A 24,340-nucleotide genomic window follows, 5' to 3' on the forward strand; every position below is an offset into this window, starting at 1 on the left:
CGTACAAAGACACATGGGATCTTCGCGAGACGCATTCCAGCTAACAATCAACTCGTTGGATGCAGAAGATTTGTCCGAAACATCGTCAATGTTTTTAGTGTGGCTCGGCGGCATGCGTATTTGAACGCGATTTCCTATTAATGATCGAAACGAGGGTTGCGATAATCATGTTTACAATTTTGATACATTCTAGCCGACTTCACGAGAGAAGGAGTATTGATAGCGCAGACTTTCGTTTCCTTAAATCCACCTTTCGTTGTTCTGTTAGACTCGTAGCGGGTGTGTTGGGGATTGCTTGTTAACAAGGCCATATATGGGCTCTACTTTCCTATCGCGCAATGAAGTGTACGATTGCCAGGGAAGAACTAGTGGCCAGACCACGACTAATAGATAGGACATTCATCCACTGTCTATATAATCACAGTGGGTAATGGATATCGTTACCGAACCTTTCGGACATCCATAATAATTTACAACAATTTTTCTCAAGACTCTGAACACCAAAACTATAGTGTCGTCAAAGCACTCTGAGCTCTCCATTGCGTGGCTTTCCGTATACGAGGCTATCTCCGTGAGATCTTAATCCATCATTATATAGAGGCTCGGGCTCTAGCTCCGCCTTCATCCGCGCCTGCAGAGTGAGACCACAATTGCCAATAATGTATTTACGGCACAAGCGGGACTGAACTGGGGCTTCTTACTTTCGGAAGCTCATGGATCAGATCAATCTACAACTCACTTGGTGGGGTTAATTTGGCGCTACAAAATAGATGCGTACATTACATGCATACAACGACGCCAAACTCCACCAACAAGCGGTGTAAGCGGCTTCGCGACCCCAGCACTGACGGCCGTACCAGCATCGACCTCTCGAAACAAGCTTCAGGTACGTGAGCTTGTCCTCGTCCCGCGCCGGCTTCTCGAATCACAGCCTGGGTTCTAGACATGCCCTAGCCAACGTGCACATCCAGCTCAGCAGCGGGATTTAACTGTTTGCCCTAACCCAACCCCCAACAGAACTTGCTTCCAAGCTCACAGTATGGCCAATTAGGTGCTCCAGCCACCGTAATGACATGGCTCTGCTGTCACTGTCGCTTTCATATGTCTCATTGTCTAGCGATTGATCCAAGTGTACGGGTGTATGTGTTACGTAGGTGTGCTTTTTTGGTGATCGATGTTCGACTGACACCCCACCGCACCCCACCAGCATGCCACCCCGCCTATTTTGCTGACTGCTCTCCCCATAATCACCCTACTAATGTAGGAGTCCTACCTGCCACTGCCCCTTTCTACTTCATTTCTACTCCTTATTAAAATCAAAACATATTCTCGCTCATCGAATTCTATCCCACTTCTTCATTATATTCTTCTCATTGTTGCATACAGCTCCATCCTCGCAGATATGGTTCACCTCAACCGAGTCGCTACCGACCAGGAGGTCCAAGAGCAGGCTGCCATTGCCAATGGCTTTGAGAAGATCAAGCTCGACGAATTCGATGACGAGGAAGACGACTACACGGCGACTGTCTACGGTTCAAAGTTCGCTGCTGCGGATCTACCGAAACATAGTATGCCAGAGAAGGAAATGCCTCCCCAGGTGTATGTTTTCGCTGCGCACCACAAAAGCAGGTTGCTGACTTGTTCTATAGAGCTTACCGCATGATCAAGGACGATTTGACTCTAGATGGCGTATGTAACGATATTCCGCTCTGTTCAGGCGTGGCTAACGAGAACAGACACCTACGCTGAATCTTGCGTCTTTCGTCACGACATACATGGTACAGAGACTGTTTCTACTACTGCTTTCGCAGAATGCTGACAATGAACCACCAGGAAGACGAGGCTGAAAAGCTCATGGTGTAAGCCTTTCAACCCTGCTTATTTGAATGGTGATAATTAATTCTGTACTCCAGCGAGGCCTTCTCAAAGAACTTCATAGGTAAGTTGCACCATGCTTCTCGCGTGCTACCTGAGCAGAAGCTGACACTTAGGACAGATTACGAGGAATACCCCGTTTCAGCAGATATTCAGAATCGATGCGTCAACATGATTGCAAGACTTTTCAATGCTCCCACAAGCGACGGCGAAACGAATGTCATGGGAACCAGCACTATTGGATCCTCCGAGGTTAGCAGCTTCTCCACCATGTTCCTTGATTGATGCACGGCGCTAACCAAAACAGGCAATTATGGTGAGGGCCCAATGTCACGCTAGAAGCGACTAGCTTGCTAATGCATTGAATACCAGCTTGCTGTATTGGCCATGAAGAAACTCTGGCAGAACAAGCGTAAGGAGGAAGGGAAGCCTTTTGACAATCCCAACATCATCATGAATGCGGCCGTCCAAGTGTGCTGGGAGAAGGCTGCCAGGTACTTCGATGTCGAGGAACGCTTCGTCTACTGCACGTCCGACCGCTTTGTCATCGACCCCAAAGAGTGTGTCGATATGATTGATGAGAACACTATCGGTATTTGTGCTATCCTCGGAACGACATATACTGGCGAGTATGAAGACGTTAAGGCTATCAATGACTTGTTGGTCGAGAGGAATTGCGATGTGCCAATCCACGTCGATGCTGCCAGTGGTGGCTTTGTTGCTCCTTTCGTCAATCCCGGCTTGGAGTGGGATTTCAGACTACCAAAGGTCGTCAGTATCAACGTCTCGGGCCACAAGTATGTCTCCCTCTGTCCTTATTCAATGCGCAGTCCACTGATATCTCCAGATACGGCCTTGTATACCCAGGTGTCGGTTGGGTCGTTTGGAGAGACCCCAAGTACCTACCCAAGGAGCTCGTCTTCAACATCAACTATCTCGGCGCCGACCAAGCATCCTTCACACTGAACTTCTCCCGCGGAGCCTCGCAGATCATTGGGCAATATTACCAACTAATCCGCTTAGGCAAGCGAGGATACAGACGCGTGATGCTCAATCTCACCCGAACGGCCGACTACCTCGCCAAAAACCTGGAATCCCTAGGCTTCATCATCCTGTCCGAGCGAAGTGGAGCCGGTCTCCCTCTCGTCGCCTGCCGTCTTGATGAGGATCTCGAGAAGCACTACGACGAGTTCGCCATGTACGTTTCTCCTTCATACGTCTCTTAGGCTGTTTACTAATCAATGATTCTTTTTTGCTTCTTCTAGTGCCCACCAGCTTCGCGAACGCGGTTGGGTCGTCCCCGCCTACACCATGGCCCCGCACTCTGAGAAGATGAAACTTATGCGCATCGTCGTGCGCGAGGACTTCACGAAGTCGCGCTGCGACGCACTCATCAACGACTTCAAGCTCGCGCTCCAGACCCTCGACGTCATGGACAAGAAGAAGATCGAGGAACATGAGAAGTATGTCTTGCCCTACATTCTCTTTTGTAGACATTAGGTACGGAATAAAAATGTGGCTGACGATCACACTGCAGACTCCTCAAGCATATGCGTCGCAGATCGACGTTCTCTTCGAGTGGAGGCAAATCGGACCTGCCGAGTACGCACTTTGCGAACCAGGATCATAGCTTGCAAGGTCAGGAGGGGAAGACACATGCCGTTTGTTAAGAGGGCTTTATCTGAACATTGCGAGGGTGTTTTGGCGACGGGTAGTAGGGTGAAGGTGGGGTTGGGGCATTTATGACGTGGATCTGTTTTTTGGGATTTACGATCTAGCCAACTTCATGATTTTCTGGGTTTGATACTTTTCTTGAGGAGGACATATATGGGTTGATGGTGTCGAGGGGCGGGCTCTCTTTGGATAGGGAATGGTACATACATGGGACTTTTTCATTGTGTTACATGCACAAGGGGAATGGGAATGTAGGTACCTAGGGAGAACATATTGCAGCTTTTTATTTATCTACGTCAATGAATTTATGAGCGAAAGGAAAAAACGATGAGCTTGCTCCCCGGTGCATGTTATCTCGTGGACGTGTAGTTTTACATAAGCACTATTTGTTGTGTGATACCTCGATTGTGCGAAGTATAACCTCCCTTCCTTCTCGACCTTGAATTTCTTTCGACTATGATCGCGCCAAAGATCGCTCGGGCTGCCTTTTATAAAACCTATGCTCATTCCGGGAATTCTCAATCGACAATATTCAAAAATAGATTACCTTGCGTACATGCCAACCCACAACACCTATCCAGTGTTGTTCCTTCACGTTTCCAATTCTCGACCAATTCACATAATGCACCAATCGAGTACCATTGGATTGATGGAGCAGAGCGTTTGCATTTGTACGAGCCTGGAGGATACCATCCTGTAATGGTCAACGATCTACTACATAATCGCTATCGAATAGTCGACAAACTAGGATTCGGCGGCTACGCGACGATCTGGCTTGCTCAAGACGAGAGAACAAAGCGCTATGTCGCCCTGAAAATGGGAATTTCAGGTCCATCGGCTCCTCGACGAGAGACTGGGATCCTAAAGGCGCTACATGGTTCAAGTTCGGTCTCACAAACTGGATTCGGTGTTGATGCACGCGACGCTCTACCAAAAGTTCACGACGCATTCGAGATCCGTGGACCTAATGGAACCCATGCCTGCTACACAATGACTCCAGCTCAAGGGAACCTCAGGGAAGCATCGTTCAGTCGCCTCTTCCCTGTCCGAGTCGCGCGCGCTTTAGCTGCAAAGTTGGTGCTGGCAGTGGCTTTTATCCACTCCCGCGGATATGTTCACGGGGGTATGTTTGTTCTACGACATCTTGAGCAATACAACCAAACCTCATTAAAAATCAGATCTTCATCTTCGCAATGTACTAGTCAAACTTCCATCAACATTCGAAGAAATGTCGATCACCCAATTCCAAGACAAATTCGGCGAGCCCGAAACTGTGCCCATCACGCGTGTTGACGGCAAACCACACACCACCCACGTCCCTACCGAAGCCACACTACCACTCTATCTCGGGAAAAAAGCTCAAGATTTCACCTTAGCTGACGCGCACGGTTTGATGCTCAGCGACTTCGGCGAGGCATTCTCGGCCGCTACGGAGCAGCGCTTTGGTACGGATTGCAAGATTCCGTTGGCGAAAAGGGCTCCTGAGGCTCTTTTCGAGCCGGATGAGCTCATGTCCTATCCGTCGGATATTTGGAGCCTTGGGACTGCTGTATGGGAGATCTTGGGGATGAAGTTCATCTTCAGCGAGTCGGAAACTCGGGACGAGATCGTCGCGCAACTAATTGACGTCTTGGGCGGCGCTCAAAATTTTCCGCAGAATTGGAGAAAGCTGTGGGAAAGATCGTACGAGGACAGCATTGACGCAGCCGATACAATACCTCGGAAACCGACGGAGGAACGGGAGGAGTGGCCGAGTCTCGAGTGCGCCTTTGAAGAATTTGTGCAGAAGTATAGGCGGAAGCTTGAGGTGACTGGGATCTTCGGAGAAGAAGAGACGTGGGCGATTCTGGAATTGATACGTGGCATGCTCAAATTCCGGCCAGAGGAACGAATGACGATAGAAGAAGTGCTGAGGTCAAAGTGGATGGTCGATTGGGCATTGCCGGAGTTAGAATGATGGGTGCTGCGGTTGTGCAAGATCGCAGCCTTACAGCATTCAGTAGTAGAGAGTGTTGTACTTTAAATTGTGTCTAAGACTTTTGAACTCGAATTCATTTTGGATGTCTACATCATTTTTGCTTGTGAGTCAGCTCATTTACGAGCCTCATCTATGTACAAAGGCTTCGATTGTCGCATAACCCCAATCTTAAACCTATATTGCAGCCATGGGCCTCATTTATAATTACTCACAGCCTCCACATTTTTAAAGACTGCTTCTTTGAGCATGGGAAAACCGTTCCCAGTCGCATACAGACCCATACGAGCACCGTGCCAAGATGTACGTCCCCCAGAACGAGCCGCCATCCAGGACGATGGAAAAGCAGTGACCCAGGTGACATTCTCAGATCCCAGAGGAAGATACCCGAATTTGTAGGTTTCGGGAGTAGCACTGATGTAAATCCGTACAGCCACGCCCTCATCGGAGACATGCTCTGTGCCCAAAGGATGATAGGTTGTAGTGACGTTACCATCGATCTCTATCCCTTGCCCAATGGTCGCCGTTTTGAGACAGACTGAACTTGGCTGGTCCTTGCAGAGGACGACAGATATGGTGTTGTGGTATTCGTCGTTGACCCAAGCTACCACACCAGCCTCATGCGATTCGAGCGTCGGCTGGAATTCCAAGTCTGCACTGAAATCGTGCCAAAGGCTATCCTGTCTACGAATTACAAGAGCCATGCCGTCAAGAGCGTCGAGAGCCCGTGGCGTCCCTCGCAGTACCAAAGATGAATCATTGATACGGTACCAGTCTCCGTAAGGTGTACCTCGGAACTCCCAACTGGGGTCCAGGACAGATGACGAGAAGGTGTCATGCCAGGTGGTGTTTTCAATCGAAGTGGCAGCAATATCTGGATCTGCCATTTCAAATGTGATCTCAGACCCATTGTTAGCCAGAGGCCAGCCGTCCTCACTCCAAGTCACAGGACTCAAGTAAGTTTCGCGACCGAGGATCCAAGAACCGTTGATATTGTTGGGATTCTGGGGGCGCACAGCTAGGAAAACGGAATACCATTTGCCGTCGGGACGAACGATAAGATCGGCGTGGCCTGTTTGTTGGACTGGTGCGGAAGTGTCGCGGCCGTTGAAGAGCAGGGGACCTAGAGGACTTGCCTCCCAGGGACCAGAGGGAGATGGGCCTCGGTGTATGGTCTGGCGATGGAGGACTTCAGTACCACCTGCGCGTAAGTCTCGTCAGATCTAATAGTCAAAGAAAATGAGCTCAGACGTTTGTTACCTTCGGCGACAGACAAGTAGTAGGAGCCATTGATCTTGTACACGTGGGGGCCCTCGGCCCACCGAATCTTTAACGGCAAATCTGAGCGATATATCATTACAGGCTGGATCAGTGATTTTCCAGATGTGACATCCACCTGAGACTGCCAGATGGTGCTGTTCCCACCTGTAGGTGCGAATTCAGGCAGAGCGGTAGACAGATATACGCATCCGTCATCGTCAAAGAACAAGTCCGGGTCGATTCCTGTCTGATCAAAGTACGTTGGCATACTCCAATTTCCCGAGAAGATGTCGTTGGTGGTGATCAAGAATGGCCGCTGATCAGATGGATTGAAAGCTATATTAGGATTCATGTTAACCACACGACTTCTAAAGTGGTTGTTCGTCTTCCAGGGAGGCTTACAATCGGCGTAGTTGGTTATCAGGTAGAAAGTGCCATTGTAATGGCGTAGCGTGGGTGCAAAAATACCGCCACTCGCGAGCAATTGGCGGTCGTAGATTGCGTTCTTAATTGTTAGGCCATGTCCAATGATTTTCCAGTCTACCAAGTCCGTAGAATGGTAAATGGGTAGGCCTGGGAAGTACTCGAAAGAGGAAGTTACTAAGAAGTAATCGTCTCCCACACGAATGGCAGTTGGATCCGCGTTGACTCCGCTTATGATGGGGTTGCGAAACCCCGAAACGTAGTGCCCTTTAGTGGAAGTCGATTTAGTATGGAACTCTTCGTTTGAACATTGTTCGACTCTTTTAAACTAACCAAGAAATCCCACCGTTAGGAGGAGAGTGTAAATGTGCAACATATTTGCACTCTAGGGACCCCACAGATTGACTTTGTGTGTGATTCTCTTCTCCTTGTGCAGATGTCCAAATACTTATACAGATTAGCTAGCTGCGGCCCCCTCCTCCACCTCCTCCGTCATCGCATGCCGAGAGTGTGGAGTCCGGGGTAACTACGAGCTAGACAGCAGGATTGCGGGCGCAGAAGTTGGGGTACAATAATATGCGATTAGTGTCTCTATGATGAAATCGAATTTCAATTTCAGCGCGTGTTGCTGCCGACTGGAAAATTACGTTGGGTGTCCCCCTCAGCATCCGACCCGCGTACCCCAAACCCCACACGTCCCGAGCGCAGTTAAACATACTATAGAAAGTTCGGCCACCAAAAGCTAAAGTAATCCTACTATATTTTATTTTTTTATTTTTCATTCTCAGTATTACAAATATCAGAGCTCTCATTTGATCTTTTACCTATTCCTTGAGAGACATCATTGGTGGTGATAGGATTAAGCTTGACATAATCATTGTATCTGTACAATCACTCGATAAGAAGTCGTTACGGGATTGTAGTCCGCGTCGAAGCCAACCTTCATCCAGCGGATCTGGCTCCACGGTGGACGTGTTGAGGCCTGTCCCTGTGCCTTGAAGTGCACGATGCCAGTGTTGGCTCTCCTATTCGTTTGGCGGACATGATCCGGTTCGGGGGGTTCGGCAGATGATAGAATCATGGGTGTCGTTTCGTCATTACCTGGTGGTTGCAGAGTGTGGAGCCAGAAGCCATAAAATATGGGGTTAGGAGGTCTTCGAGGGTCAATTGGGAAGCGAAGAAGGGTTGGGTGGTAGTGTCTTATTGAGTGGGCGCTGATGAGGCCTTCGCTCTTGCCTTCGGAGTCCCGTACACGCACGTAGCCTTTCGAGTCTTGCGTTATCGTGGTTATGATGTAGAATCTGCTGTCTGGATGAAATTCGCTTGTACAATTAAGGAGAGCTTTGCGCTCTGACGGGCTACAACTACGGACGGGCAAGTTGATGGAGAGTTCTCCGTTCGGTTCAGAGAACCCGTCTTAGCCAGGTATGGGGACTATGTCGCTAGAACGGCTGAAGAACGAAGGCGATGGTGCATAGATGCTCCAGTACTCCCCCATCGAGTCATCCATGGCCCATGCGAATATCGATTCGTCACGACACTTCTGAATGATATGTTGTTGAAGTCTCAAAAAGGCCTTCTCGCGCTCGCCGTATATCATTGCCATGTTGACGTCGAAAAGACCGAGCAAACTGTACGCTCGATCTTCCACCCTCTTCGTAATCCGGTTGGCTGCCCACGACATTCTCTGGGCTACAGAACACTGATCTGGTCCGATTGCTCAAAACTTCCCGTGGGACATTCGTCTTCTCCTCAATGATCTCCGGTAGATCCATTTTCGTGCCCAGGAACTTCCAGTCTCGGTCGAAGAACGCTACATCTCGCGGCACGATAAGCTCCTGAAGTGTCCATCCCCTATTGTACCATTCACTTTCCTCGAACACCTTTCCTCTCCTTCTCCCAGCACCATCCCCACCGTCTTCATCTTCTGCGATACTATTACCATGATAGTGCACAACGTCTTCCAGATAAGCAACACAAATCGCACTCATCCGATACCACAAATACATACTATTAATCGACTCGGCAAACTCGCTCGATTTCGCCTTGTTGATACAAACTCTACATACACTTGCGACAACATAGACTTTAGTCAACCGCTTACGCGATCTGTAAATTTTGTTCACGTACTGTAAATGACATATGAAACGAGAAGGTGGTTAGAGGTCACGTTCCTAGAGTTGAATTGTAAGACCCGAGCAGGCACCGAAATGCGGGCTCAGACAACAGACAAATGAGACTCATTATGCTTAAATGTGGATTAGAAGATTCGGGCAAGGAAAACGTTCTAATACGCAGATATCTAGAACAATGATCACTAAGGAGGGAGAGGGTCTGTGGAGAGATTCTTTGTGGAGAGACTCTCTCCGTGGACAGGCTTCTCCGAGGAGAGAAGCGCTCTGCGGAGAGATTTCTTAAGGAGAGAATCTTCGAGGAGAGAAGAGCTCTGGGGAGAACCCGGCCAGCTTTAACTTGCAAGCTCCTTCGACTCGTTCACACCTGCCAGTTACTGTACTCATTCAGTTGGACGTCGGCTTCGGCCCATTTTTGATGAGTGCAACTGTTCCGGATTTCAGTTAGGGATACTTGTGGGGTAATTGCGCAATTATGGCGGAGAGAACGAGCGAGGCCAGACTTTTTGATGTGGGCTTCAATGGATGAACGATAAGTTGATGACTTGCTGGACATACAGTGGGCGACTGACACTGTCAGTACATGGACCTAGTTAGGTAATTAACTAACTACCTGTGGTAACTAGATTAACTAATCCGTCACGAAGTCTGAGGTCCACGTGACTCTTTGGTTGATAACTAAGCCGGAAATTTTTTGGCGCACGGTCCAGTGCGAAAATCGCACAACCACCTGCTGCTGGTCCATGCTCTTCGATCATACATCCAACACGGAGTCATATCTACATTAGTGTTACCATGGATGCAAAACCCGCAAAGAAGAAGTGTGGTATGAAGCCGCTCCCTAAACCCTCGTGTGTTTCTCATCTGCAACAATCACACCTATTGACACACATTAGCAATTCTAGGTGCGACCGGTGCAGTCGGGACCCGGTTTGTGCAGTTGTTGGAAAACCACCCTTCCCTTGAACTGGTAGCCGTTGGAGCATCTGCAAAGTCAGAAGGAAAGCAATATGCCAGTGTCGTTCATTGGCTGCATGCGACGCCAATCCCTCCCAAGATCGCAGATATGATAGTACGGCCATGCACGCCATCACACTATTCAGACTGCGAAGTCATTTTTTCTGGCCTAGATTCATCCGTGGCCGGTGAAATTGAAATGGCATTTCTTCAAGCCGAGTTTGCTGTTTTCTCAAATGCTGGAAATCATCGAATGGATCCACTAGTACCATTGGTAGTTCCCACTGTCAACATATCACACCTTCAAATGATTCCCGCCCAGCGTCAGCATTACGAACTACAGAAAGGCTTTCTGGTGTGCAACAGCAATTGTGCCGGTGCGTATTCTTTGACATATATCGGGGGTTACTCTAATTGCCTTAGTTGTTGGCATCGTGGTAGCATTTGCTGCCCTCCAAAAGTTGGGTTCTATCGATCAAGCCAGCGCTGTTTCGATGCAAGCTATATCAGGCAGCGGATACCCAGGCGTTCCGAGTAAGTTTTTGTGCATCGCAGCTGCTTCTTAGCAAGAAGAAAGAAGAGTACTAATAGCGTCTAGGCCTCGATATCCTTGACAATGTCATTCCTTACATCCCAGGAGAGGAGGATAAGATCCAAGCTGAAGCCGGCAAAATTCTTGGAAATTTCCAAAAGGATCCAGAAGCCAGCATTGTCCATCAGACTGTTCCAATTTCCGTCGCATGCAATCGTGTGCCTGTACTTGATGGTCATCTTTTATGCGTTTCACTACGTTATACGAGTCGACCTCCACCAAGTTTAGATCAGGTTCAAGCGGCTTTGAAAGGATACGTATCTGATGTTCAAGGTCTTGATTGTTCTTCTGCTCCCAAGCGAAGTATTGTTGTTTATGACGAGCCTAATCGTCCACAACCACGCTTGGATCGAAACACTGAAGCAGGATTTACAGTTAATGTTGGCAGAGTTAGATGTGATCCAAGCGGGGTTTTTGATTACATGTTCGTTGTGTTAAGTCATAATACTATCATTGGGGCCGCGGGTGCATCTATCATGAACGCAGAAGCGGCGATAGCTCAAGGGTATGTCTAGGGTTCAATGCCCCGAACCCTGCACAACGTTAATAGGTTGATATTGTCTATCAATCACGAGTTTTGACACAAAACTTAACGGTCAAATCTCCGTCAGGATGAGTAAATGAGTAAAATTAAATGAAAGTCTTACTGTTCGTCCCTCAGCCATACAAAGGTATTCTCCGAGGTGGTGCCCTGACCAGCTTCAAAATCTTCAAAGCGACAGGGCTGCAAATGCATGTTGTTTTGCACAAGCGTGTGGTGTTGCTACTGTACGATCCAAGTGAGCAAGCGCTGCGACTAGACCGAGGGTGCGATAAAGGTCCGACAGGGCCTCCAATCAACCTCGCTTGGAGACCTCACCAGCTCGCAGAAGCCCTTGATCTTCGCCCAGCCCCGTCGCTCGGAGAGGTCGCAGGCAAGGATCACGTCATCATATGTCACTTCGTCCTCGTCAGGAAACCACCTGTGGGAGAGGATGGCGTAGCGGTTTTGCGGGAGCGTGATGTCGGAGTCTGGAATCTCTTCGAAGGAGAGGGTTGTTGTTTTCAAGAAGCGCATCTTCGGCTGCTTTTTGTTGACGTTGTTTTAATTCCTGGTTTTGTGTATCGATTTGATGTTCCCTTTGGATTCGATTGAATCAAAGACTCATAGGTTTGTGGTCGTCGGTCATCACAAGATTTAAAGTGACAACATGAGAACCAGGAGGCGATTTTTCGAAGTTCAGTCGAGAAATGATGCAGCCTCCATGGCTGTGCTCTTTCAGCCTTCTCATACGGCAGCTGTAAGACCCTGGAGTAAGCCTCACGTTTACGAGACGAGTAGTCACAAAGGCCTGGAACAAACGGTTAATTTCTACTTTCAGATGATTCTTTTCATGTCCTTGGCCTCCCATCCTTCACAATTTCTTGACTCTTCCATTGCGGAACCTGTTTTCGCCACAGCGTTTGGATATACCGGTGCAAGCAGAGGCGAGGATGGCATCCTCAGAGAACGATCCAAGTTGTTCATAATGAAGACTAGAAAAAGGTTGACTGAAACATAATGCTTAAAAAAGGAAGACTATCTCATTCCAATAATATTACAAGAATCGTGCAGGTAAGAATATTTCGAACAATCTTGGAAGTGTGAATGTTGCTCAAAAAAATGACCGAATCAAACTAGATCAAATACAGACTAGCCTACCGGTGAGCCCTGAGTGATCCCGCTTACATGACGAATTTCCCAAAGACAGTTCTCAAAGGCCGTCCAAAATATATTATCCGCACCCAAATCCATGCAACAGTAGCAATCTCTATATCACAGTTACTCAAGCCACTCATTAAACCAATTCACACTCTCTCAAGAATCTCTTAACTACTTACAGCCCACACCTACCCCCACAATCCACCACAACTGCCACTTTTCCCCATCAGCCATCTGGACAAACCACGCCGCCATGGGCGTTCTCCTATCAATACCGCAACGCCTCCTCAACACCCTCCTTCCCTTCACAAATCCCAACACCCCTCTCCTCCAAGATCTCATCCACACCGCCGTCCTCTGCGCGACACTCTACTACGCGCCCCAGCTCGTCGAGCGCCTCAACGCACAGCAACAACCCCACCGGGACCCCTCAATACCGGCGGCCGACAACACGCACGACGGCACCGCAAATGACGGTTCGAACGAGGACCTCCCGCTGGAACGGGACCTAGTCCTCCAGCCAGACGATGACGAGGTCGCGGAGCCTCTACCCCCAGCGCCGACGCCGCCGCCTGGCGTCCCAGGCCCTGCAGACTGGGACGCTCCCGCCCAACTGCCCGAGCCGGGGGACCAGGCGCCGGCGTGGGAGGGCAATGCACATGCTGGTCCCGCCGCGGGGCAGAACGAGCGACCGCGACCCACAGCTGCGAACAGGATTGTTGGTGCTAAGAAGGCGAAATCGCTGGCTCGGAGGGACGAGCGTAGAGCTTACCACGAATTCTTCAGGCAGGAGGCTGAGCTAAGGAGGATGAGGGAGGATGAGGGGCGCGAGGAGAGGGAGGCCGCGTTGGCGGCGGAGAAGGCGCGGCGGGCGGAGGTGGAGAGGGAGATTCAGGAGAGGGAGAGGGCGGAGCGGGAGAGAAAGAAGGAAGAGGAGAGGAGGGGGCACGAGGAGGAGAGGATGAGGAGGGAGAGAGTGGTGGATGAGGTACGGGAGAAGTTGATGAAGAGGGGTAGTATTAATTTGGTGGATATTGCGTGGAGGGAGGGGAAGGATCAATTGTGGATTGAGCGGCTGGTGAGGGCGTCGGGTCTTTTGTCGAAAAGGGAGGATGGAAGCCATACTATGATCACTGGTGAGGGGTGGATCATCAAGGTGGATGCTCAGCTTATGGATGAGGCATATGCTGCCGCCGCGCAGTTTGGGGACACCAACGAAGGTCGGATCAGTTTTCAAGATTTTGGCGGCATCCTTGAAAAGATCATAACGGCGAGGACCCAAGCATGAGACGACCTACGATGATGACATGAGACATGGATAGATTTCGTATCACTGTAGGCTACGCTGCATCGCGTCAGTGCGATCGTTGCAGGGATGGTAATAGAATATCATAAACGGGCATCAGCTTTATGATCACATAATATTTGTTGTTCTTCATAATGCAACACTTTTGTTTGAGCAATTACCCCGCGCCGGAGAAGCCATTTGAACATGAATCGAACGTTTTCCATTTTGCTGATCATGCACCCACTATAGAGTGATTCATTCGCCTAAGAGAGACCCAATGCATGTAAACCCGTCCGGCCTTTTAAACAAGCCAGCCAGCCACGTAGAAAACTCCATGCACAGTTGTCCATCCCCATACACAACCCATAACCCGAAAGCCTTTATCGGTTGGACTTGGCCACACGCTCCAACTCGTCCTTCTTCTTGATGGCGTACGAGTTGCTGGAGCCCTTGGCGGCGTTGATGAGCTCTTCGGCAAGGCACTCGGCGATGCTCTTGACGTTACGGAAGGAGGCCTCACGGGCACCGACGGTGAGGAGGGCAATGGCTTGGTTGACACGGCGGAGGGGAGAGACATCGACGGCTTGACGTCGGACGGTACCGGCGGATCCGATACGGGTGCTGTCTTCGCGGGGACCGCAGTTGACAATGGCATCGACTGCGACCTGGATGGGGTTCTGGTCGGTCATGATGTGGATGATCTCGAAAGCGTGGGCGACGATTCGGACGGCCATGAGCTTCTTTCCGTTGTTGCGGCCGTTCATCATGAGCGAGTTGGTGAGACGCTCGATGATGGGGCAAGCAGCCTTGCGGAAACGCTTGACGGCATAGCGACCAGCGGAGTGAGAGATGTAGACTGGTGACCTGATCTGGATGTAGTCGGTCAAGGAGATGTCACGGATCTCAACATCCTCGTAGCTCCCTTTGAAAAATGTCAGTCTCCATGTTATACCAATGGTTCAACGTCAACGCCGTGCATGCTCAAAATCCTTCATACGAAACAGGCGAATCCATTGAGTCCTCGCAAGTTGTAGTATGAATCGTCCTAAGAGCACAGCGTCTTCCAAATTTCCATCGTGGGTTGATATTGCGGGGGTACGAACACTTGTTGAAAAGCTTGACGGAGCCTGAAAATTTGTTAGACACATTCGGCGCAAGAGATGAGTAGTGGTCACTGCATGAGACGCGGAAGCTCAAAAATTTCATGAAGGAGCAACCTCCAGCGAACATTGCCGATTCATGATACTCTTGGCTATCCTCTTCTCATCCAGATTCCACTGTCCAGAGACTTACCGAGCTCAGCCTCGACATCCTTGGGAAGCACGTTGAACGAGCCAGACTCAACCTGGACCTCAGAAGCACCGTCGTCAGACATGTTGGCGGTTATGCGACTGTCTATAAAACTTTCAATTAGTCTCGTTTGCTCGAGAGGTTCGGGTATAACCAGCGCGGAGGTGAATTTTCGACGGAAATTGAGTGCTGCGGCTGTGTATTCGAGGAATGCTCAACTTACTTCGGGAAGTATTGAGGAGGGTCGCGTCGATATGGTCGTGGGTCGCTGGTAGAGTTGAGTGGATTTGTGCGGGTGCGAATTAGGGATCCCATAAGCGAAAATAGTTAGGTAAGCGAGAAAAACCCACGTCTGTGTGCAAGTCACGTGTCGGGTCGCATAACCGTCGGGAACATTTCACACCTCAACATCACATCTGCCTCCTGAAATAATTATTTGAGACGCTTTGTCTGAGAATCATTGTACATTGGCCGCTCAATATCCAGATTATCTTTGTATGTAATGAAGCCGCCTCGTTCCTAGGCACTCGTCCTAGGCACTCGTACAATGGTACGAAAGGATGTTTCTCAAGCCAAACGGTCGCACAGAATATAAGTTTTACTGGTCAAATTAACTCGGACATGTGCTACTATACAACCTTTAACGCCTGGTATCATTAAGCCGCATATCCAAAGTGACCGACCGAAGAGTTGAACCCCCAAAGAATGGCAATATTTCCACAGAACTGAAAGACCAACCCCAACTCCGAGCAATGCCGCTCAACTCCTCGATGAGACTGATAATCAGCTTTCATAGTAAAGATTTCGTACCGTTACGCTTTCAGGCTGGATCTCGGACTTTAATCGTCCGTGCGCATTGTCATCCTCATCGTCGTATCTTGGAAACAGGCGCACTGATATCTCTACGTTCTTTCACTCCTTCCAGCATCTTCTTCATAGGGGTGCCCTGACCTGCAGCCATACTACGAGCGCGACCGCGCCTCTGCCGAATAGCCTCGAGTGCTGCCTCCCGATCAAATGGGAGCTTATTCAAAGTTATCTCACCGAGCACTTGCGCTTGGGCGGCCGTTGGAGCATGGGCCACTGTGACAGGCGTCATCATCTTGTCAGGTGCCTGAACAGCTGGCGTCATGGGCGAGAAGTGTATGGGGATCGTTGTAGTGGTAGTGATTGTACGAGTCAAGTACTGTGCAGGCGTTGCTGGAGCAGAGGGGCCGTGTAGTGGGGTTTGTGGTTCGTCATCCTCCTCCTCATCGCTATCATCAATGACATCTTCATGAATCTGAATCTCTTGGTGCTTCTGGAGGGAAGCTCGTTGCTCTGATTGTAGGTCGACCACATTTTCAAATTCATTCATTTGCTCGGGCTTCAGCTGCATTGAAGAAATGTCCTCATGGTGGATCATAGTACCGCTTGCGTCTGGGGCGAACGGAGACGATGCTGGTGCATCTTCAATGAGAGGTGCCTGTCCCAGACGGGACGGTTTGGCTGGTGTAGCGATGTGCATGGATGCGGGCATTTGAGTCTGTGGAGCCAGCACATGGAAAGTACCTGTGGTAGGGGAGTAGGCCGTCTCAGGTTCTACAGCATCGCTCGCAGGAGGCACGGGGTAAGCAATGGCATCAAAGGTTCGCTCAGTGCCGTCCGAGGGCAACTCAGTTGCTGCGACACTTGAGATTGCGGACTCCTCGGTCTTGTCAACCTGTACGTCCTCGCCTTCCGTCGGGGGCGTATTTGGTCGGGCAATCTCCACCAGTTCCTCTTCAGGGCCTGCGTCCTCCATCTGTTCGTCTCCGTGATCGCTAGCAGGTGGAGTCATCGCAGGTAAAGAGGCCTTGATGAGTTCCATGTCAGCAGTGAGGGCATTGTCGTGGACGTATTTCGATCCCTTGAGGTCTGCAATCCTGCAAGAACAGCATTGGAACTGGCATTCCATCTTCATGAAGTCGACTTGATCTTCTGCCCGCATGCGAAGACGCTTCTCCGCGGCGAGTTCCTGGCGAAGGAACTTGAGCTCAACGGCATTCTTCTTGGGGGCTACGTTTTCCTTGTCCTCTTCATCGCGGTCGAAGGCACGCGGTTTGCGTGGAGAACGGACTGGTGACCCAAATTCGTCATGTTCATCTGTGGTCGCGGCGGGGAGGGGGATCTGTCCTTCTGCGGCTATACGCAGCACTTCCTCTTCTTTCAGGCTTGTCTTCAGTGCATCACGCTCTGCCTCAACTAGTGCCAACGTAGCTTTCACGGTTTGGATCTCTTCGTTCAGTCGTGCTTCCACGCCCTCGAGATCGACTTGGAGACCGTAGACCTGGTTTTTGTATTTCTCCGCTTCGGCGCTATGGAACTTCAAGTCAGACTCGAGCCTGCGGCGCTCCTTCTTCAGGCTCTGCATATCGGCTTGAAGCGTGGGAATCTGGCCTGTTGCCTGGATCATTTCCTTCGATAGCTCCACGCATTTCTTCTTGTAGTGATTGACTTTGTTCACAAGAACCTTATTCTCATGGGTGGCTTCGTGCTAGAACAGAGTCAGGCTTGCAATCGTCAGGTTTACGGGGTACACTTACAGCTTTCCTCTCTGCCAGCTTTCTCAGATCGTTCACTTCGTTCGCCTTTCCTTCCCATTTCTTCTGTGCTTCCCGGTACTCTTTCCTTTGTCTGTCCCAGTCGTCTTTCGAAACGACGTTCTGCACAGCTTCCTTCGCAGCCTTCTCTGCTTCTACCATTTGCTCGATCCGTTGTTCTTGACGGCAGAGCCTGTCTTGGTATTGCTTCTCGAGTGCGCGCATTTCACTCAGATGCTTGACCTTGATCTTGTCGATTGCCTGCGCGAATCGTTGCTGAGCTTCCTTGTGGTCCTTAACATCAAGAGTTTCGAAGCGCGCAGCGAGGCCGTGAACGGATACGTCAGAATCATTACGGCGGTGAGAAGATCTCAGTGGCGACATGCGTAACGGACTTGATAGCGCTGGGGATTGTGGCGATGAAGGCGCGCCATATAGCGGTTTTGTGCCCGCAAGACGCTCTGGCGACACTGGGAAAACAGGCATGCCAGGCGACATTGGGTTTTTGGATGGTGAAGGGGGATCCATCGGGATCGGGCTATCCTTGAGTCGAGCCAACTTGGCGGTATTGTGAGGGTATTGGGTTTAAGTGTGGATGTGGTGTCACTTCTGTGTGAGGATAGTAATAGTTGCTGTGCAGTGTAGTGTGTACATGGGCGAGGAAGTTGTGTCTCGCGAGGTAAACAACGAATCCCTGCGCTAGCCCTGCTCCAGCAACCGCGGCGCACGGACCATGATACACAGCGTCATCCAGTCGCGTGCGTGCATACAATTGCATACAATTGCATGTAACCAGAGAATCGATAATCCGACTATTTCTATGCTCGACTCATGATCAGTCGTCCTCCAAAGGTCTGCACATTAACGTTCAAGCTATCTTGTAACCCATTCAGGCAGGAATCAGTGATGCAATCAGAGAGCGATGGCTTATGTTGTACCCTCTTTAGGGTTCAATCCGCGTCCCATGAACAATGAGCAATTCCGACATCGCGATCTGGACTGACAGTCTCCAAGGACCTCAGCTATCGTACGCACTCTGTCCCATACTCATGATCGCTGAGTGGTAGTGATGTCGATAGCGTGGATGTACCCCAGTTTTCTCCATCTCGAAGCACAAGTAGCTCAAGCGAAGCGTTATCCGACGCGTCCGAAGTCGAATCACATAAAAGTGGATGCCTGAGCCCTGTGAAGCAGCTCCACTCCTTGAAGACTTCGATGAGCAGCCTGCCGTCTTTTGCAACTTCGATGACGACACGGAAGGGAGAGAGTCGGAGGACGCTACCGCCATGCGCATTGCCGCTCAGCGGTTTGCAGCTGGTATCGAAATCTTGAGCTACGACGACTTAGATGGGCTTGTGCCTACTCTGGCTCCAATAGATGGCATGAGATTTCGGTATCCTTGAGCAACCGATCTGGAGCAGCGCTGTACCCTCGGCTCAATGCCTCCGATGGCGCAATTGCTTGATATCGTAGCGACTGCACGAAAGTATGATCACGGGTCGGGTGTCTCTGAGGATGAATGGAACTCCGAAGTCCAAAATCCCCTCCTAAAACTCGCACGCAACACGTCTACACACCGGCAGACGCTCGATATGCACAACGTGTAAGCTCGTGCCGTATTCACAGTAGTCACTTGCTCAGTAGTTATAGAAAGACGGCTAGGATTGAGCCAGCATCTCTTGCGCGCTCCACTTTACCCGGCCGTGTTGTTGACTACGTTATTGCACTCAACCCAGACCTGGCCTTGAAGTAAGCATGGCGCTCGCTCGGTCTGCTCCCAGGTACATCTATCAAATCGTGGAACCACACCACCCGTGCCCGCCACAATCCAATTGCCATCAATATAGAGACCAATGGCCCCATGAAGTCGTGGACGGATGGAAACCCCAGATCGCAATATGGACAGGTGCATGGCTGAGGAGACTTGCCCATATCAAGGGCAACAGTAACGGGCAGTGGCCCGCATTTCCCCTCCTGATCGCCCAGGGTCATGACTGGCACTTACTCATTGTCTCCAAAAATGACCAAATGACCATTTGGGAACAGGTTGACATCGGAAGCACAAGGTCGTGCTTTGATGCGCTGAAGGTCGTCGCAATCCTTCATTGGCTTATGGACTGGGCGGAGAGAGTCTGGCGGCCGTGGCTGCTTTCATCGCCAGATTGAATCATGAAATCGAGGCGACAACTGGTCCTGAAGCCAGCCGAACGATTACATAACTGGAGAAATTGGATTTCAAGCTACGCCTCTAAAGGCCTTCACAAAGGTCTTTAAACAATAAGCAACCATCACTACAGAAAGTCTTGTGGTCGGATAGGCTTATCATGTTTTGAGGCGTATTCGCGAGGGCATCACGACTGGAGAACGATTCGCGCAAAACTCCACGCCGCCTTTACAAATCCGTGGGTACAAAGCAACCTACCATAAACTAGGAAGCCAGGAGAAGACCAGGAGAAGACTAACTGGCAGAGGACCAGAGGAAAACCAAACAAGATAATCAAGGACATTCGCGGCTTCTTGCAGTCCATACAAGCAGATTCTCCGTCAAGTGTTGTAGTTATCATAAGGTCGATTAACAGCCTAACAATACATACCGACTTGTTTGCAAGCTTCCTCAAAATGGCCATTAACGATTGCGGTTATTCAATCAAAATCGTATTCTAATACAACAAGGTCAATCCTCAGATTAATTACCCTAACCTAACCCCATTCTAGGGTCTAGGCTCTATCCTCCATATTAGAGGTAACGAATTTAAGTCCCATCTAGAAGGGACACACCACTCAGCCAGTGCTGCCCGTATCATAGAAATATGGGAGGAATTAGGGGAGGCGAAAACTGAAGGGGCAGGGAATCAAGATAGTTTCCTCCCCGACGAGGATCAAGTTGGTGCAGTCCAGTTAGCACCAGAAGGAAGCATTTTTGTTAGGCGATAGGCTGCAGGACGTATGAAAATGTATGATGCTGATACGGGCTTCTCTTCATCATCTTCATCATCTTCATCATCTTCATCATCTTCGTCGTCGTCTTCGTCGTCTTCGTCGTTGTTGTTGTTGGTGGTGGTGGTGGTGGTGGTAGATGGAGAGGATGGGGGAAGTATTGGAGGAGGAGGAGGAGTCGTAATGCCCTCGCGATGAAAGCTATTGACAACAGTAGCTATCTTCGGTTGAAATTGTAGTCCAATATAACAAAGTCAATCCTTAGATCAATATTCTACATTGAGGCTATAACCTCTTATCTGAATAGCACGATTGGCTTCAGTAGTATAGCTCATTTGTGAGAAATACATTCGAATCTCTCATAACATTATAAGGTTATCTGCTTACAAGATCTTATAGGGTGATGATTGTGTACTAGCGAGAGACTATTGTAAAGGCCTTGAGAGGGCGTAGACGTTTAAAGAAATAGACGAGGCAAGTAAGCATATCGTCATTACCTAAATCGTAAGTCATCATTGCTGCTGTCAAAACGTAAGTCCATGCGCTGAACAAGTAATCCGAAACCACTGTTGCGATGTCGAATTGAGTCTCGCTGATGAGGTTAGCTGGCCGCCTGGCTTCAAGACCAGGGAACATGAAATTCATAAATGATGTCCTAAGAGAATTGTCTGTAACTCTACAGTCTTCTGATATGACAGATTGTAGGGATATCAGTGCATTATTAATTGTTATAATAAGATGTAATTTCCTTAGAACAAAACGTATCTGTAGTAATGCAAAATGTGTTAAAAATTAGACAACTCTCCTGGCTTGCAGGTAAACTGTTATGTCATAGGCTAAGGATCATAGAATCTTCTTCTATGTACCTAAAAATTAAATATTGTAAGTTTTTGTGTTGTCTATTTGGTGTGAAGCTTCGTAGCATGTCAGATTAGTGCTGTAGTGAGATAGTTTATCAGATGCAGTAGAGCATCTAAGTAACTGCACTACAGGTTTAAGGCACTGGAAAAACAAAAAATAGACGAAATAAGTAGTTCTAAGACAAGACTTGACAATGTATCTTGAGGTTAGGTGTGTCTGCTAATATGTCCTGGCACTCAACCCGCCTATCCACCCATCTTCTTCACACAACACAACCACCACCACACCCAACAACGCAAAAAGAAGGAAAAAAAAGGACCAAAAAGATGGCTCTCCGACGGGGAATCGAACCCCGGTCTCCCGCGCTTGTTAATTCCAAGAGGAATCTGACAAGCGGAAATCATGACCACTAGACCATCGAAGATGTACACGCTTTAGGCGTGTGATGGTTGATTGATGTAACGATGGGCAAATTAACTGTATATATACTTGTTGACCTAGGAACCAGCGAAAGGGCATGTGTTTCACAAATGCCACTTGTGTTTGTGGGGCCGTGGGACGGCTGATACGGTTAAAAGGACCGATTCTGGAGGTTGGTCGACATGTGAATGGTTATGACGCTAGACTCAACACCCACGAGTGCGTACCTAGTTTTCTAGTGCACGACAACAATAGATTATCAAGGGTCTCTTGAATGTACTCATGGGAATACATCATACACTCCAAACAACACGAGACAAATAATTGTATAATCATGGCATTGGGTACACCTGGTGGCTTGCTCAACTGACGGCCTACTCGTACCCCGCCATGCTTCGATGATCATGCAAGGAGTCTACTGGTTCTCCAGTTGATTAGCCCAACTTGTAAACAAAAGAATATCAACAATTAGAGTCTAAATCTCCATAAATACAGCCGCTCGAAGCTATACAGAGTAAACCATACCGGCCATCCAGTCCAGCTGCTTTTCTACTTAATTAGCAACCCAATCCCAACTGCTCGTCCCTGCATCATCGGCCCCGGACAATAGCGTTCCAGTGCACCGGCTCTCCGCAGTTGAGAAACATCAGCTGTACTCAACACTATATCTTGTGTCTGCACACGCTGACTCTGATAATTCTCTGTTCCCCCGATATCACAAGAATCACTGTAGATAACTCCCTTCTTGAAACTTTTGCTGGGTTTGCAAACAAGCACCACCATGGACGACGAATCAAGACAAGCTCTCGCGCAGATGGACATGCCCCGTCGACCTATAAACTTCGTGCCAGCCAAGTCGGGAGAAATACTCAAGTTGGGCCACATCATCTGTCGAGTGATGGAAGATGGCTCTCGGACAGGTAAGTCGGCATCAGTCCTTGCGACTTGGGTATCAAGTAGAGCTGGCTGACGTTCGTTCCTAAAACAGACAACCGCATCGGAAGCGCCGAATTCACAATCCCAGCCGGCACAGCTGGTCCGCCAGCCCACTGGCACGAAATGCACGACGAAACCTTTCTCGTGACCCAGGGCACAGTCCGCTTCCACGCGCCCGACGGGCAGATCGTGGATGCGAAGACTGGAGACTACGTTACCGTTCCTATTCGTGCTCCCCACACCTTCTCGAATCCATTCGAGGAAGAGGCGAAGTTCTTCAACACGTTCACGCCGGCGTTCTATATCGACTACTTCAAGATTCTTGCGGAGGTTAGTCGGAAGGATGAGAAGATGAGCAAGGAGAAGAATCTGGAGGTCATGGCGAGGTTTGCGACGATGCCGGCGAAACCTATGTTGGAAGAACTTGCGAAAGGAAAATGAGTAAAGTGGCAGCGGAGAGGGACAAGCGAATCTGGGGACTGGTCGGATACAATCATCGTGTGAACCTGTTGAATGAGGCAATTGCATATGCGCCCGGTGATTGAGCGTGATAAAAGTAGATTTCTTCTAAAGTGGTGAGGATAATCGGAAGAACGCCCGTTTTCATGCCCCATAGGTATCATAGTACGCTAAAATCCATCTTCACAATGCCATTCGCGGGGCTAGCTTGCGATTCTTTACCTCCATGGTAACACGCAGGGTCCGCCTATTCGCGCTTAGAGCCCGAAACTAAAGATCCACCAGATCATTATGCCTGAGACTAGGAATAGTACAATGACGACCGTTGCTGCAGCTACGATGGCTTCTACAGTCAGTCGCACGTCGTCGAATTCTTCAGGGTCGATGCCTGCTTCCTCTTCCACGTCTAATGAATCCCCACGAAAGCTCGGGATGTTCGCTATTAATGTGTTGCGGTAGGCTTGTGGGACGATGATGTGGTACGCGGGCGGTGCCTCTGTGGGATATGGGTATAAGTGTGCAAGCGGGACGTCCTCGTCATTCCGAGAGCGATTTGGGTCGTCTGAGTATGGCTCGAAGTAGACGACACTTCCGCTAGGCGATAATGGCGGCGGATACTGTTGATACATATGCGGTAGAGCTGCCTGCGAGTGAGCTGCCTCTGGCGCAGGGTCATCGCGGTATGGGGCATCGATTGGGGGTGGAGGTGAGGACGGTATTGATGGTAGCGGTTTTGTGCGTATATCGTTTGTCACCGTATGGCTAGATGCTGGCGACATGGCATCCAAATCTTCATTTGCGTCTCGGAATGAATCCTAAGCTCTTTGTTAGCTACCAGGGTACGCCGTGGGTATACATCCAATCCGCCAAGCATGGAGAGCAATAGAACCTACCTCCATGATGGTTCTCTCTGTGCCTTTGGACCTGTTGAACGAGATGATAGTAAGTGATCGACTGCAAGAGTGGATTTTGCAAGCAAGTCAGCGTTAAAGGGAATCTGGGAGGTTTGGTTCAGCGCG

The 24,340-nt window shown here is 49.5% G+C and overlaps 14 protein-coding genes and 1 non-coding gene across 15 annotated transcripts; 6 read left to right on the forward strand and 9 right to left on the reverse strand.

Annotated features, from left to right (window-relative positions):
* The first annotated feature begins 998 nt into the window (after positions 1 to 998).
* BU24DRAFT_496032 (glutamate decarboxylase) lies at positions 999 to 3,771 on the forward strand. The gene is made up of 11 exons (XM_033534170.1): positions 999 to 1,599; positions 1,650 to 1,689; positions 1,737 to 1,778; positions 1,834 to 1,859; positions 1,914 to 1,939; positions 1,997 to 2,127; positions 2,183 to 2,191; positions 2,248 to 2,672; positions 2,723 to 3,073; positions 3,141 to 3,338; positions 3,413 to 3,771. Exons 1-11 carry the CDS (start codon positions 1,403 to 1,405, stop codon positions 3,543 to 3,545), a joined length of 1,578 nt encoding a protein of 525 aa, XP_033379190.1. The 5' UTR covers positions 999 to 1,402; the 3' UTR covers positions 3,546 to 3,771.
* On the forward strand, positions 3,757 to 5,597 carry BU24DRAFT_444089 (kinase-like protein; the record flags this gene model as incomplete). Its single annotated transcript, XM_033530622.1, has 3 exons — positions 3,757 to 3,800; positions 4,092 to 4,672; positions 4,728 to 5,597. 3 exons carry the CDS (start codon positions 3,757 to 3,759, stop codon positions 5,504 to 5,506), a joined length of 1,404 nt encoding a protein of 467 aa, XP_033379191.1. The 3' UTR covers positions 5,507 to 5,597.
* A 54-nt stretch (positions 5,598 to 5,651) lies between these two features.
* Positions 5,652 to 7,583, reverse strand: BU24DRAFT_454402 (glycoside hydrolase family 43 protein; the record flags this gene model as incomplete). The annotated part of the gene is made up of 4 exons (XM_033531314.1): positions 5,652 to 6,725; positions 6,785 to 7,120; positions 7,187 to 7,474; positions 7,541 to 7,583. 4 exons carry the CDS (start codon positions 7,581 to 7,583, stop codon positions 5,722 to 5,724), a joined length of 1,671 nt encoding a protein of 556 aa, XP_033379192.1. The 3' UTR covers positions 5,652 to 5,721.
* Positions 7,584 to 8,081: 498 nt separating this feature from the next.
* Positions 8,082 to 8,891, reverse strand: BU24DRAFT_466618 (uncharacterized protein; the record flags this gene model as incomplete). Its single annotated transcript, XM_033532381.1, has 2 exons — positions 8,082 to 8,599; positions 8,657 to 8,891. 2 exons carry the CDS (start codon positions 8,889 to 8,891, stop codon positions 8,082 to 8,084), a joined length of 753 nt encoding a protein of 250 aa, XP_033379193.1.
* Positions 8,892 to 10,083: 1,192 nt separating this feature from the next.
* Positions 10,084 to 11,601, forward strand: BU24DRAFT_427055 (aspartate-semialdehyde dehydrogenase). The gene is made up of 4 exons (XM_033529127.1): positions 10,084 to 10,165; positions 10,236 to 10,673; positions 10,720 to 10,830; positions 10,895 to 11,601. Exons 1-4 carry the CDS (start codon positions 10,135 to 10,137, stop codon positions 11,401 to 11,403), a joined length of 1,089 nt encoding a protein of 362 aa, XP_033379194.1. The 5' UTR covers positions 10,084 to 10,134; the 3' UTR covers positions 11,404 to 11,601.
* A 142-nt stretch (positions 11,602 to 11,743) lies between these two features.
* Positions 11,744 to 11,945, reverse strand: BU24DRAFT_427058 (uncharacterized protein; the record flags this gene model as incomplete). The annotated part of the gene is made up of 1 exon (XM_033529128.1): positions 11,744 to 11,945. A coding segment is annotated over one exon (202 nt), but the record flags the coding sequence as incomplete, so codon positions are not given.
* Positions 11,946 to 12,449: 504 nt separating this feature from the next.
* Positions 12,450 to 14,047, forward strand: BU24DRAFT_47664 (uncharacterized protein). Its single transcript, XM_033532938.1, has 2 exons — positions 12,450 to 12,482; positions 12,549 to 14,047. Exon 2 carries the CDS (start codon positions 12,823 to 12,825, stop codon positions 13,855 to 13,857), a length of 1,035 nt encoding a protein of 344 aa, XP_033379196.1. The 5' UTR covers positions 12,450 to 12,482; positions 12,549 to 12,822; the 3' UTR covers positions 13,858 to 14,047.
* Positions 13,862 to 15,252, reverse strand: BU24DRAFT_427062 (40S ribosomal protein S5). Its single transcript, XM_033529129.1, has 3 exons — positions 15,151 to 15,252; positions 14,961 to 14,984; positions 13,862 to 14,779 (listed from the first exon to the last, which is right to left on the reverse strand). Exons 1-3 carry the CDS (start codon positions 15,230 to 15,232, stop codon positions 14,238 to 14,240), a joined length of 648 nt encoding a protein of 215 aa, XP_033379197.1. The 5' UTR covers positions 15,233 to 15,252; the 3' UTR covers positions 13,862 to 14,237.
* A 408-nt stretch (positions 15,253 to 15,660) lies between these two features.
* BU24DRAFT_427063 (uncharacterized protein) lies at positions 15,661 to 18,348 on the reverse strand. Its single transcript, XM_033529130.1, has 2 exons — positions 17,712 to 18,348; positions 15,661 to 17,662 (listed from the first exon to the last, which is right to left on the reverse strand). Exons 1-2 carry the CDS (start codon positions 18,234 to 18,236, stop codon positions 16,013 to 16,015), a joined length of 2,175 nt encoding a protein of 724 aa, XP_033379198.1. The 5' UTR covers positions 18,237 to 18,348; the 3' UTR covers positions 15,661 to 16,012.
* A 799-nt stretch (positions 18,349 to 19,147) lies between these two features.
* Positions 19,148 to 19,874, forward strand: BU24DRAFT_413571 (uncharacterized protein; the record flags this gene model as incomplete). The annotated part of the gene is made up of 3 exons (XM_033526164.1): positions 19,148 to 19,311; positions 19,359 to 19,457; positions 19,490 to 19,874. The coding sequence occupies 3 exons, from the start codon at positions 19,148 to 19,150 to the stop codon at positions 19,872 to 19,874; spliced, it is 648 nt and encodes a 215-aa protein (XP_033379199.1).
* Positions 19,875 to 19,967: 93 nt separating this feature from the next.
* On the reverse strand, positions 19,968 to 20,495 carry BU24DRAFT_47735 (uncharacterized protein). Its single transcript, XM_033532977.1, has one exon. It carries the CDS (start codon positions 20,333 to 20,335, stop codon positions 20,060 to 20,062), a length of 276 nt encoding a protein of 91 aa, XP_033379200.1. The 5' UTR covers positions 20,336 to 20,495; the 3' UTR covers positions 19,968 to 20,059.
* A 92-nt stretch (positions 20,496 to 20,587) lies between these two features.
* BU24DRAFT_413572 (uncharacterized protein) lies at positions 20,588 to 21,290 on the reverse strand (the record flags this gene model as incomplete). Its single annotated transcript, XM_033526165.1, has 2 exons — positions 20,588 to 20,846; positions 21,061 to 21,290. 2 exons carry the CDS (start codon positions 21,288 to 21,290, stop codon positions 20,588 to 20,590), a joined length of 489 nt encoding a protein of 162 aa, XP_033379201.1.
* A 546-nt stretch (positions 21,291 to 21,836) lies between these two features.
* Positions 21,837 to 21,930, reverse strand: BU24DRAFT_t77. The gene has a single exon. It is a non-coding gene; the product is annotated as a tRNA-Asp (tRNA).
* Positions 21,931 to 22,401: 471 nt separating this feature from the next.
* BU24DRAFT_496042 (RmlC-like cupin) lies at positions 22,402 to 23,769 on the forward strand. Its single transcript, XM_033534171.1, has 2 exons — positions 22,402 to 22,846; positions 22,915 to 23,769. Exons 1-2 carry the CDS (start codon positions 22,708 to 22,710, stop codon positions 23,301 to 23,303), a joined length of 528 nt encoding a protein of 175 aa, XP_033379202.1. The 5' UTR covers positions 22,402 to 22,707; the 3' UTR covers positions 23,304 to 23,769.
* On the reverse strand, positions 23,485 to 24,208 carry BU24DRAFT_47752 (uncharacterized protein). Its single transcript, XM_033532993.1, has one exon. It carries the CDS (start codon positions 24,098 to 24,100, stop codon positions 23,579 to 23,581), a length of 522 nt encoding a protein of 173 aa, XP_033379203.1. The 5' UTR covers positions 24,101 to 24,208; the 3' UTR covers positions 23,485 to 23,578.
* Between the last annotated feature and the right edge of the window lie 132 nt (positions 24,209 to 24,340).

This window comes from Aaosphaeria arxii (genome assembly GCF_010015735.1).
Source record: "Aaosphaeria arxii CBS 175.79 unplaced genomic scaffold BU24scaffold_10, whole genome shotgun sequence".
NCBI lineage: Eukaryota > Fungi > Ascomycota > Dothideomycetes > Pleosporales > Aaosphaeria > Aaosphaeria arxii.

Coding starts and splice junctions, on each gene's coding strand:
- BU24DRAFT_496032 (XM_033534170.1), top strand. CDS start 1,403: ATGGTTCACCTCAACCGAGTCGCTACCGACCAGGAGGTCCAAGAGCAG. Junction 1,690..1,736: donor ACGATTTGACTCTAGATGGC/GTATGTAACGAT, acceptor TAACGAGAACAG/ACACCTACGCTGAATCTTGC. Junction 2,673..2,722: donor ATCAACGTCTCGGGCCACAA/GTATGTCTCCCT, acceptor TGATATCTCCAG/ATACGGCCTTGTATACCCAG.
- BU24DRAFT_427055 (XM_033529127.1), top strand. CDS start 10,135: ATGGATGCAAAACCCGCAAAGAAGAAGTGTG. Junction 10,166..10,235: donor ACCCGCAAAGAAGAAGTGTG/GTATGAAGCCGC, acceptor GACACACATTAG/CAATTCTAGGTGCGACCGGT. Junction 10,831..10,894: donor CGGATACCCAGGCGTTCCGA/GTAAGTTTTTGT, acceptor AATAGCGTCTAG/GCCTCGATATCCTTGACAAT.
- BU24DRAFT_47735 (XM_033532977.1), bottom strand. CDS start 20,335: ATGGCCATTTTGAGGAAGCTTGCAAACAAGTCGGTATGTATTGTTAGG.
- BU24DRAFT_427063 (XM_033529130.1), bottom strand. CDS start 18,236: ATGGATCCCCCTTCACCATCCAAAAACCCAATGTCGCCTGGCATGCCT. Junction 17,663..17,711: donor AGCTGGCAGAGAGGAAAGCT/GTAAGTGTACCC, acceptor ACTCTGTTCTAG/CACGAAGCCACCCATGAGAA.
- BU24DRAFT_496042 (XM_033534171.1), top strand. CDS start 22,708: ATGGACGACGAATCAAGACAAGCTCTCGCGCAGATGGACATGCCCCGT. Junction 22,847..22,914: donor GGAAGATGGCTCTCGGACAG/GTAAGTCGGCAT, acceptor TTCCTAAAACAG/ACAACCGCATCGGAAGCGCC.
- BU24DRAFT_427062 (XM_033529129.1), bottom strand. CDS start 15,232: ATGTCTGACGACGGTGCTTCTGAGGTCCAGGTTGAGTCTGGCTCGTTC. Junction 14,985..15,150: donor GGATGTCGAGGCTGAGCTCG/GTAAGTCTCTGG, acceptor ACAAATTTTCAG/GCTCCGTCAAGCTTTTCAAC. Junction 14,780..14,960: donor CGTCAAGCTTTTCAACAAGT/GTTCGTACCCCC, acceptor CATTTTTCAAAG/GGAGCTACGAGGATGTTGAG.
- BU24DRAFT_47664 (XM_033532938.1), top strand. CDS start 12,823: ATGGGCGTTCTCCTATCAATACCGCAACGCCTCCTCAACACCCTCCTT.
- BU24DRAFT_47752 (XM_033532993.1), bottom strand. CDS start 24,100: ATGTCGCCAGCATCTAGCCATACGGTGACAAACGATATACGCACAAAA.